This window comes from Engraulis encrasicolus, chromosome 3, assembly GCF_034702125.1.
Source record: "Engraulis encrasicolus isolate BLACKSEA-1 chromosome 3, IST_EnEncr_1.0, whole genome shotgun sequence".
NCBI lineage: Eukaryota > Metazoa > Chordata > Actinopteri > Clupeiformes > Engraulidae > Engraulis > Engraulis encrasicolus.
The window spans coordinates 17,652,154-17,663,562 of record NC_085859.1 but is presented as its reverse complement, the minus strand read 5'-3'; the positions used below and the strand labels follow the sequence as shown (position 1 = coordinate 17,663,562).

Below are 11,409 nucleotides of genomic sequence, written 5' to 3'. Positions count from 1 at the left end.
TGCTTGTCTGTCTGTCTGTTTGTCTCTTTGATTGTCTGTCTGTCGGCAGGATAACTCAAAAAGCTATGAAAGGATTTGGATGAAACTTTGTGGAGTTGTTGGAAATGACCAAAGGAACAAGTGATTGAATTCAATTGTGATAGTGATCCAGAATCAGAACCCTTTTAAAGCTTCTTCACCATTGTGGGATAGGGTGAATTTGGGCATTCGAGTTTCTAACTCCACAAAAAGGAGGCAGAACGTTTTGGGAAAAAAATATTCTATCAAACAGCTTCCGTGGTGGAGGTCTGCGCTCTGTGGGTGCATTTCTAGTTTACATCTACTTTTACTTTTTAAACCTCACTTTTGATGTATCACTTCTCTTCTGTGTGTCTGAGTGTTTTCAAGTCTGCTTGTCTCACCTGTTTGGTCACGGAGTCAATGAGACGGGCATACAGGTCTTGTTCTGTGCGGACACCTGTAAACACATAGATGAATATTGTGTTACATATGTCGGTGTGAGTGTGTGTGTGTGTGTGTGTGTGTGTGTGTGTGTGTGTGTGTGTGTGTGTGTGTGTGTGTGTGTGTGTGTGTGTGTGTGTGTGAGAGAGAGAGAGAGAGAGAGAGAGAGAGAGACAGACAGACAGACAGACAGACAGACAGACGAACAGACAGAGAGAAAAAATGTGTGTGTGTGTGTGTGTGTGTGTGTGTGTGTGTGTGTGTGTGTGTGTGTGTGTGTGTGTGTGTGTGTGTGTGTGTGTGTGTGTGTAAAGTGACTCACCGTTGCTGTAGAGAAGCTGTAGTTTGTAGTGAATGCCATTATTGGTCTTCTCTCCTGTCTGCTTGTGAAAAAAGCAAAGTGTACAAAAGCGCAGCTGCAGTTAAACGGATCCATTTGGTTTCCTGGCCACTTCATAAAACTACACTTCAGAATAATGTCTACGGGAAATCACACTAGACCCTACTGACATCCATTTATGTTTTATATCTTTGGACTTTTTTAAGCCTTTCTTTAACGGGGCAGTTGTGTCCTAATGGTTAGGGAGATGGTCTTAAGTTCAGAAGCGTTGTAGGTTCAAATCCCACTCTTAACCTCTCCCTACACATCCATCCATGGCTGAAGAGCCCTTGAGCAATGGACCAGACCCCACAGCTCCAGGGACCAGATCAGAGTGTTGCAGGTTTGAATACCACCCTTCCACCCTCTATCTCTCTCCATGGCTGAAGTGCCCTTGAGCAAGGCACCTAACCCTGCACTGCGCCAGGGGCTGTAACCAACACCCTGTACTAACATAACTGTAATTGGCTTTAGATAAAGTGTCAGCTAAGTGTAATATAATGGGAAACGACTCAGGCGGGATTCGAGCCCGAGTCCCCATGGGCAATCTTGCCCGTATATGGTCAGGAGAGTTTTAGGGCACAATACAGCAACTCTCATGACATCTTTTTTGGGGGGTAGTGCATTCAACTCCAGACAGCTCACTGTAAAGAAACTCTTAAGGTGAAAACAAGTAAATCAGTACATTTTTTAGAGAAGAACTGCACACTGAAAACAATACTGAAGATGGCTTAGACTGAAATGCCTATGTATTTGTCGTGTTTTTCCATTCAACTTGAATAAGATGTGTAGTTGAGAGTGAGGCCATACTGACATCACCCATTGCATCATTGAAGTACACACTCCACTAAACACACACCCCCACACACACACACACACACACACACACACACACACACACACACACACACACACACACACACACACATTCCCTTTTCAGACAGAACTAGAAAGCCTGGAGCAGTGATATCAATTAGTGGTTTCTTGAAGCACTATAATTGCAGTAAGGGACACCAGTGTCTCCATGCTCCATGCATATCTACTGTACTTTGGTACACTGCACTGTCTGTCTCCAGCGTTCAAGCAGCAAGGAAGCCTTTTAAGCAAGGACAAGGCTTCATGTAAAGACGTCCTTGACTAACAAAAATGTTGTGTTCTTCTCAGCCGTAGTGCAGCCATATGGGAAAAGCATCAATTAACACTACAGTTGAGTCAAAATGATGCAGGATATAAAACATAGTAATGCATGCTTAGGAAAGTATTGAATTGAATTTAGAGTATGGGATTTCTCCCTCTCTCCCTCTCTCTCTCTCCCTCTCTCTCTCTCTCTCTCTCTCTCAATCTCTCTGCATCAAACACACATACTCTCTCTCTATATCTCTCTCTCTCTCTCTCTCTCTCTCTCTCTCTCTCACACACACACACACACACACACACACACACACACACACACACACACACACACACACACACACACACGCAAACAGAAGCTACAAAAAGTCTAAAAGTCCAGAGACGGTTGCTGTTCATACGAAAGGCTGTCCAATCCATGCTTAAGAATATTTTTTTGTTTTAGAAACATGCAATAGATTCATAGTCCTGTGATATTCACAAGTGCACCACCACCACCACCATAACCCAAATGCAAAGACACACATACACACCTTATCGTGCTCCACAAAGTCAACGAACGACGTCCTCTCCACCTCCACAGGTTGCCCGTGGCGATCGTACAGTGCCAAAACGAAATGGAAGAAGTTGGACTTCCTCAGGTTGGAGGGAGGCTGCTTCTCAAAGTGTGCTCGAGACAGGGCAACTCCACTGCCACACACACAGATAGAGAAGAAAATGTGTTAGAAGAATAAGCCGTGTCTGCTGTCTTTTCTTTTCTTTTTTATTCTATCCAATATAGGCACCACTGATGTGTCATTTAATGACAATACACAAATGTGTAAGGAAAAGGTAAAACAAATTAAACAGGCAAATTAAAAACTGTTATGCTATAAATCAAAGCCGGTCTAGTTATTATTCCCCACATATGAGGATAAGGGAATTCTTTGAGAGGCTGTGGATTAGAGTAGAAATGTATACAAATGAATAAATGTATACAACATGTGCCCATGGCCGCACATGTGGGCACGATGCCACAAAAGGCTTGATTTGGGGTTAGGGGTGAAGGGTCACAGGTCAGGGGGTTTAGGGTCGGGGTTAGGGATTGCCCGTCCCAAGATGTCTTGTGTTTGGATATGAGGTTTTAGAATGAGAATTGGATTTCAGTGGGAGAGAAAAATAGAGAGACATACCCTCTTTTTGGTACTATTTCTTTTTTTTCCTTTCAGGAGTTAAGTATAAACCTAAACAATGGTAATACCATAAGTAGACCTGTGAATGCTTTCTTTTCATGAATGTTCAGTTTTCATGAGTCTGTTACGCTGTTATTCTTGTGAGATGATTTTGAGAGAAGTCTTTAGTATTAGACTCACAATGAGTGAATATATCTGTCATTATATTTTATGTGTATAGAATTAAAATTATTTACTGCAACTGATGAGTTGGGGAAATGTCTTAATTATGCTTTGGAAAACAGCTATGTAAAAATAATTTAATTGGAAATGTTGGCATTGGCTGATCACATATATTTTTGATCAACTTAAACGAAATAACACCCATCTAAAACGGATATCAGCATGAGAGCACTGCGTCGAATGGCTTTTATTTTTCATATGGCAATGAATAGGCTGTGGGCTGCGCCTGTGTGTAGCTTATGTTCGCGTAATGGGGAATGAGCTTCACGCTGTGTCTTTGCTGGAATCAGCTGCAACCATGGCTGCATGCTTATTAAAATAATTTGGCCCTGCGCTGCAGTTGCCCCGGGTCCAAGGGGTCAGTTAAAGATCATTATTTAAGAGCAAAGCCGACAAGCCGTTCGATGATTCGGAGGAAACGACGATATTTCCTTCCAAATTGTCCATTATAACGCGCACATATCCATCATCATATGTCTTGTTCCTCTATTCTTGTCTTCTACAAATGCACAGACATTATGATATAAGTTCCAGTGCTTGTTTAAATATTTTGATATGACGAATGATAAGCCTACTTCTAAATCGTTCCGAAGTTTTAAAAGAGGAGCTTCATCTGAGACACAGGGCCTTATATGTATCCCCCGAAAATGTGTTTATCATATATCCCTTGCTTCTTCTTGTTTTTTTTTTTATGTATTCGATTTCTTGTGCAGTGTGCACTGACTCCCAACATGTGTGTTAAAATGTCTCAAAGAATTATAGAAATTAGATGCGTTATGAGTGTGCAGTTGTTTAGCCATGTATTTCAGGAATGTTAGCGTGGCAAGTTGGGCTTCAGGCTTTTCCGTCCAACTGTCATTTTAATCAGTTCATCTACTCTTTAATTTCGCCTGACCTTCATTGATAATACATTGGCAATTATTTCCTGTATTGTTATATATTTAGAAAATAAGTTGTTTTCAGTATGTACTATTGTATTGTATACATTGCTATATTTTACCAATCTTATCCAAAAAGTTTTCTGTATGCGTTTATGTTTTTCAACTGGTAGCCTACAACATGATGTCTAATAGCCTAAAGCACCGAGATACAATCAAGAAATAGGCTACTAAGAGGTGTCCATCAAACGTCTACATTTCACAGAGATGAGAAGCGTCCCCGGCTCAAGTGGGGTCTCCCTGGCATGATGCCGGGTGCCTTTTATTGTTCCTCTTTGTTTGGTTTTGTTTGGGCCCTTTCAGACGGCTCGTGACACGGCTGCCTCCTTGTTCACCCAACTACCAGAGATGCTGCGAGCCTGAAAAGCCAAGCGACCCACGAGCGCCCCGTGCATCTGACCTGTTGCTCTCCGTGTCAAGAAATAAAGCATACAGAGTGCGCTGCATCAACTCGCTTTAAAGTGGGCGTTGTTAGACTATTCAAACATATTTATTTTATTTACAATGTCTGTTTTTGGAACTTTGCCTATGTTGTAGTCTTGAGGAGACGGGGACGGGGACAGGAAAGCACTTTAAAAGATAACCTCAAGACAGTTCTGGGTACATTAGCACGATTACGCAGTAATTACGCATTAAGTAAAATTCCATAATGCGTATTTTTAAACACCTCGTCATTTTACATTACTGTGTCTTGCTGATGTCTGTTAAGTTGGTGCTTGTGTAAGATAGACTCACCTTTGTGCAGCAACATTTGCGTCCACCACACCGACAGTTCTAACCCACGAGCGCACAGGGTCCATATCTTCCCCAAGTCCTCGCTCCTTCAATCCGCTGATGTCCCTCCCAAGATGATCGTGCAGCCCGTACATTTAAAAACTCAACAACAAGACTTCCGATGTATCTTGCAGTCCAACAGCTGTATGTAGCCTACACAATCCAATTCGAATGAGCCTAGGGAGCTTATGCCTGTTGACTCGTAGTTCACTGGACTCTGCGAGAAGGTTTCAGGTGTCCGGCTCCGCGGGAAAAAATGTTTTCTGCGGTGTCAGCTTTAAATATCTCCCCGAACCACTAGAGAATGCAGTAAATGTATCCTTCTTCGACGAAAGAGCATTGTCTAGTCGAAATCTCAAAGTGCTTTTCTTGTTGCGGGCAGTTCAACAGACATCACCTTTGCTGTGGACACGCATTCACCAACTGTCAACTTCTGACTCCAAAAGCCTCTTTTCATTCACGGAATCACTCGCTCTCACACACACCACTCGTACTCAAAACACAGACGTTAAGTTAACTGTGATGATCAGCACGGCTTACGGCGTATAGTCCAACAAATAAACATGAAGAGAAGACGTGGTTGTGCCGTTGGCCGCGCGCCTGCTGTACAAATTGGCAGTGATGCTTTCAGCTCGTGGAGCATGAATGAGGTACCCCGCGAGGGCATGCTGGAGGCGGAGCAAGGATGACCATATTTGGCGGATGGTATCGATCATGAATCTGATTGGTCTCATGAAGTTTGCGTTGGAGTAGATCTCAATATACATTAGAGTGCGTCTGAACAAAGTGGTTGTCATAGTTGAGAGGCGCAATAAAAAGCTCTCTTCTGGGATTAGCTCACCTTGCGTTGCAATGGACCGTGGAGTGATTTATTTTCTTTTTCTGTGTCTTTGTCTGCATCCATGCGTCGGCATTCTGCCCTAATGACAACACTGTGCATACCATTGTAGAAAGTGACAGTTCTCCTCACGGCATACGAACCGCAAGGGTAGCCAAACAGTTGCCATGGCGTCATACAACCCAACACCATTATAAACAAGCTGTCTCCTAATAGTTTGTTGTTGTTTACTGGTGACATCAGCTCGGTAGAAAGGCTCAAGAATAATTGATTGGATACTTGCCACTATAGCCAACAATGTAAAGCATTGCATTTCTGGTATAATTTAGAAAATTCTGTAACTAGCTAATTGACTGGGACTAATTTTTAGCCTATGTAGCCTAAAACAGCAACCTTGCAGCCTTGATTTTGGGGAGTTTCATTGTGTATCCATCATCTAACGTGATTGTGTGATTCATGGGTCATTGCGTTATTTTTCGATCTAACATGGGAAACAGGAGAGCAGGCTACTGTGGTATGAATATTTTCACTGTATAGGAGATTGCGTGGCCACTGTCTTATGGTGCAACCTGTTGTGTCAAATCAGTTGTTACTGGTGATGCATTCATTGCTGGACAAAACTGATATTCTGTGCTAAGAAAAAAAAGTTTGAATTGCCTAGTCTAGCAACATAGGCTACAGAAAGTATATAGGCCCTGTAGGCCAACACATCAAGTCATTGCTGATTAACTCATCCTGCTCTCAAAAAAAAGGATCAGTTTCAAAGGCTATTTTCAGACACGAGCGTTAAGCCTTGAATACGCATTGTCTGCCTAAAGCCATACGAATCCCCGCTGCTGAAACCTAATGTTGGAGGGACAAATATGCTAACTTCTCCATCTGAAAATCACCGGCGCAGCTTAGACTATGGACAGCTGTGCGGGCGAGCTGAGCAGACGGACTGAACAAAGGGGCCCGAATTATTTTTCCCCAACTTTTTTGCATTTCCGTTTTTTCTCTCCCCTCTCGCGGCTGAAAAGGATAGTTTTTTTTCTCCCCATCTTTTCTTGCCCCTTGCTGGGGTTATTGTCTGCGCGGGGAGCTCAAACGCCTAAACAAAGGGCGTTACCCCCGCCCCGCGCGCACACACTGCCACCCGGCCACACCGACCATCTGCCATTCGCGCGGCCGAGTCAGCTGTTCTCCCAATTACCGCCTGCGACTGCGACTCACTCCCGGAATCCCCTGGCCAGGAATCCCCTCCTCGCCCTCTGATGCATTCCCGACTTGTTCTTTCCCCTTAACGTTTGACTGTACTTTGGACCCATTTTAAACCATTGCTGCTCTACTTTACCTGATAGTGTGTGTGACTGCCCCTGTCTCGCAGTGAAAAACATCCTAAAATCCAAGAAATGGATGAAAGGAAAGTGAGTAGCGTCATGGGGTCATGGATCACAGTAGGCCTAAATGTGCCAAACCGATTCAGTATACTACATCTCCTAGTTATGCCAATAACGCATCTGTGTCTTTTTTTCATCAATATTATGGTCTTCACATCATGTAGGCCTATTTTTTTCCACATTTCGGAAAGATGGAGAAAATAAAAAGGGGGATGGGTGCTGTGTGGGGGTTAAGAGTGGAGTCACCACAACCACAAGTGACAGATGTGATATGATCCGCCACTTGCCATTTCAAATCACAGCATCCCTTGTCCATCCCCAGTTTCAGTGTTCCCATTCTCATACACTTGAAGAAGGTAGGTCTGCACACTGCGGAATAAGCTCCAGAAAATACATTTTATTGCATTAAAACAGCAATGTTTCGATCACCCTGGACATTTGTCAGGCATAACAATAACGTTTCAATCACCCCGGATCTTTGTCAGGCATGTGCATATGTCCATGGTTATCGAAACGTTGCTGTTTTATTGTAATAAACTTTATTTTCTGGAGCTTATTCCGCATTGTGCAGACCTACCTTCTTCCACTGTCTGGCACTTTTGTCTAGCACCTGCAACAAGTGACTTCTTTGGATGTGCGCACCCTACCCGAAACGCCCATTCTCATATGCCTCAATGAGACCTCTCCAACGGCACAGTCTCAATGTCCCTGCCACGCACCAGCATCCAATGATATTACTGATACAGGGGTGAAAAGACATTGTGTCTGGCCGTGTGTGTGTGTGCGCGCGCACGTGTGTGTGCGGGGGCGCGCGGGGGTGAAGTGGGATGCATTGAAAGAGGGCTGAATGGAGAGTGTTTGAGGACTCTTGTGGTAAGAGGTAAGCTGGGGGTACACACACAGGCCTGTGAAAAGAGCATCACACACACACACACACACACACACACACACACACACACACACACACACACACACACACACACACACACACACACACACACCAAGACTGGGGTCACGCCACCAGCTGCACCGAGAGAAGTTAAGGAGAATCTTATTGCTGATTTTTTAAACCAAGGTCTTCACTGACATTTCTTCACAGAGGAATAAAAGCACAAATGTGGTACAATACCATATCATCATAATCATAATTATCACCATCATCATCATCATCATCATCATCATCATCATAAACAACAACAACTTTATTTCCAGACACAAGGTCCACTTACAAACGAGACAAAGTACATAGACAATGCATAGAGACAGAAACACACTTATAAAAGACACCTGTACCAGTGTTTTCCACATGACTGGTATCGCCTCACACTCCTACACTACTCCTTTCTATGATTTTATTTGTAGGCCTATGGAAATGAGTACAGGACACATCATTTATGATGCTGTGTCTGAATGTGATGTGAATTTGCTATATTAGAAAGTGATCCTCGGTGTGAACAAAGCTTCAGAAACACTGATAGAGGGCACATGATTGTTCCACCACGACAGAGCAGCCTACCGTACCAGTGACAAGCAGTTGAACCCACTTACTGTATAATTGGTGCACAGTGTTTTTCATTTATTTGTATGTGCGGCAAGACCATGCACACCATGAGAACTACTGTTGATTCTGGCAGAGTGTGGGGGTAGAGGCACCAATGACCACTTTGATCGATTTGATTCTATAGACTTTTTTGTTTGTTCATTCTCTGTACATCCTGTAGGTGAAGGTGTGTGTGTGTGTGTGTGTGTGTGTGTGTGTGTGTGTGTGTGTGTGTGTGTGTGTGTGTGTGTGTGTGTGTGTGTCATGTATGAAGTGATGTCTGACTCAGCTTGGGTCTAAACCTGATGGAGGGAGGCATTATGCAGCCAGGCCTCAGACTTATTAGCAAGGTCATGAGCCAGCTGGCTAAACTACACACTTTTACGCACATAGTGAGCGATCAGGGTGTGTGTGTGTGTGTATGTTTGGGGGTGGGGGGTAGAGAAAGGGAGAGAGACAGAGAGTGTGTGTGTGTGTGTGTGTGTAGGGGGGGGGGGTGCTGAGGGATTAGAGAAAGGGAGAGAGACGGAGAGAGTGTGGTGTATGTGTATGTGTGTGTGTGTGTGGGGGGGGTAGACACAGTGGTTGTGGTGTATGGTGTGTGTGTGTGTGTGTGTGTGTCAGGGCTTGACATTAACTTTTTTGCTTGCCGGCCACTGTGGCTAGTGGTTTTCCCGAGTCACTAGCCATCCAGCTATTCTACTAGCCACATTTTTTTTTTTTAAATCATGATGCTGTACATTTAATCTCAGAAGATGGGGTGTTTAAAGCAAGAAGATGAGTGCATGAATTTCTACATGAAAATAAAACAAAAAAATTGGAAACTTGAGCTTTTTCTTGAACTTAAATACAAACTATTGACACACAAGGGGCAAAGTGCAGAATATGCGCAATTCTGATATATCATACCACATAGAATAAGCCAGCTGCCAAATTGGCTAGTGACACTGAAATTGTTACCAGCCACAGCCAAGTTTTACCAGCATTTGGCCGGTTGGCAGGTGCCAGTGTCAAGCCCTGGTGTGTGTGTGTGTGTGTGAGAGAGAGAGAGAGAGAGAGAGAGAGAGAGAGAGAGAGGGGGGGGGGGGGGGGCGGGGGGGGGGGGTGGGGGGGGGGGGGGGGGGGGGGGGAGGGGGGGGGGGGGGGGGGGGGGGGGGAGGGGGGGGGGGGGGGGGGGGGGGGGAGGGGGGGAGCGGGTGAGGGGGGGGGGGGGGGGGGGGGGGGGGGGGGGGGGGGGGGGGGGGGGGGGAGGAGAGAGAGAGAGAGAGAGAGAGAGAGAGAGATATGCTGGTGATGATTAAAATGATTCCACATAAAGGTATCAGGGGACCTCCCTTTGAAGCCATAGCAGGACCTGCACAACTTTAATTTAAAATGAAAACGAATTCTTTGTAAAAATTCACCTGCTGTTAATGTCATCCTTGCTCAAGTCAAGTGTTTGTAGAGTCTGAAAATGCAAACAGCAGTAGCTTAGACTGATGCTGGGATACCTTATTATTTATCAACATTACTAAAATGCTTCGAAAAACAAAAGGCACAATAATTGTAGCTATTCTGGTGAAGGATTCTACAACACCGAATTCTGATAAACTAATAGGCCTCATTGAAATACGTTTTTTCTTCTTCTGGGAACCACATCCATATGTTGTATGCAACGAAACACAACCGATTGTTTGGCGGATTGGCAGTGGCACGCTCATACCGTTCCACGTCCCCGGCCATTATAATTTAAAACTCAGTTAGGCCATATGCATTTGAATACAAGGAAAAGTGACGGGGCACGTGACAGGCATTTGCTAGCTACAACCTCAGCATCTCCTGGTCTCCGCCGGTCTGGTCGCGTCTGCTGCTGCTGCTGTCTGACAGACAGCGGAGTGACTTCATTCTAATCCATTCCACCCACTCTTTGGACCGGGGTCATGCGCGCAATGCCTGGCGCACTTACTAAATGGAGAAGGCCCGCCGTCGGCGGTGGAACGGAATTAAGGGAAGGGGGGGGGGGGTAATGGGGGGTGCTGGGGGTACTCCCGTTTGAATCGTCTCGTACAAATGGACGGCCTTTCATTTGCGTTCCACCTGGTGCGCACAGTGACAGCAGGAGGAGGTGCCGAGGCGCGTTGACTGCTCGCCGAAACAATGGACTCTGCTGGGCCCGCACGCCCCTACTCATCCATCTCCCCCTCCCTGGGGAGCCCTGCCGCGGCGTGGGGACTCACACCCCTCCCCTCCCTCCCCATCTTCCCTCTTCCTCGGAACGGGAGAGAAGGGTCGCTGCGCGCTGTGTATTGATTGCACATTTATTTGTTTACTTTATAATAAGTTAAGTGCGAACCAGGGGCGCGTGAGTTCAAAGGGCATATGCGTATTGGTGAAGCGAAGATGCTGCAACTGTTAAGGCAAGAGGATCTTTAATAATGCAGGAACAACGAAACATCTCGCTGCTCACTGGTTAGAATATCTAAAACCTAAATGTATCTATACTAAATGCATGGCAATATCGACAAAGGTGCGCGGCAGCGCTCCTGCACACATTATTCCCAGCGTCTCTGAAGTGTTCTGTGCACCTGCTTTTACAAATCTTTACATTGATGTTGA

The 11,409-nt window shown here is 45.0% G+C and overlaps 1 protein-coding gene across 1 annotated transcript in view; it reads right to left on the bottom strand.

The window, feature by feature from the left end:
• Positions 1-5,645, bottom strand: part of ebf2 (EBF transcription factor 2) — a 45,971-nt gene extending 40,326 nt beyond the window's left edge. Inside the window, exons 1-4 of the mRNA XM_063194338.1 lie at positions 5,019-5,645; positions 2,485-2,641; positions 764-821; positions 402-457 (exon numbers count right to left, since the gene is read on the bottom strand). Coding sequence (XP_063050408.1) covers positions 402-457; positions 764-821; positions 2,485-2,641; positions 5,019-5,152 — 405 coding nt within the window. The 5' untranslated portion in view covers positions 5,153-5,645. The remainder of the gene's footprint in view (positions 1-401; positions 458-763; positions 822-2,484; positions 2,642-5,018) is intronic.
• Between the last annotated feature and the right edge of the window lie 5,764 nt (positions 5,646-11,409).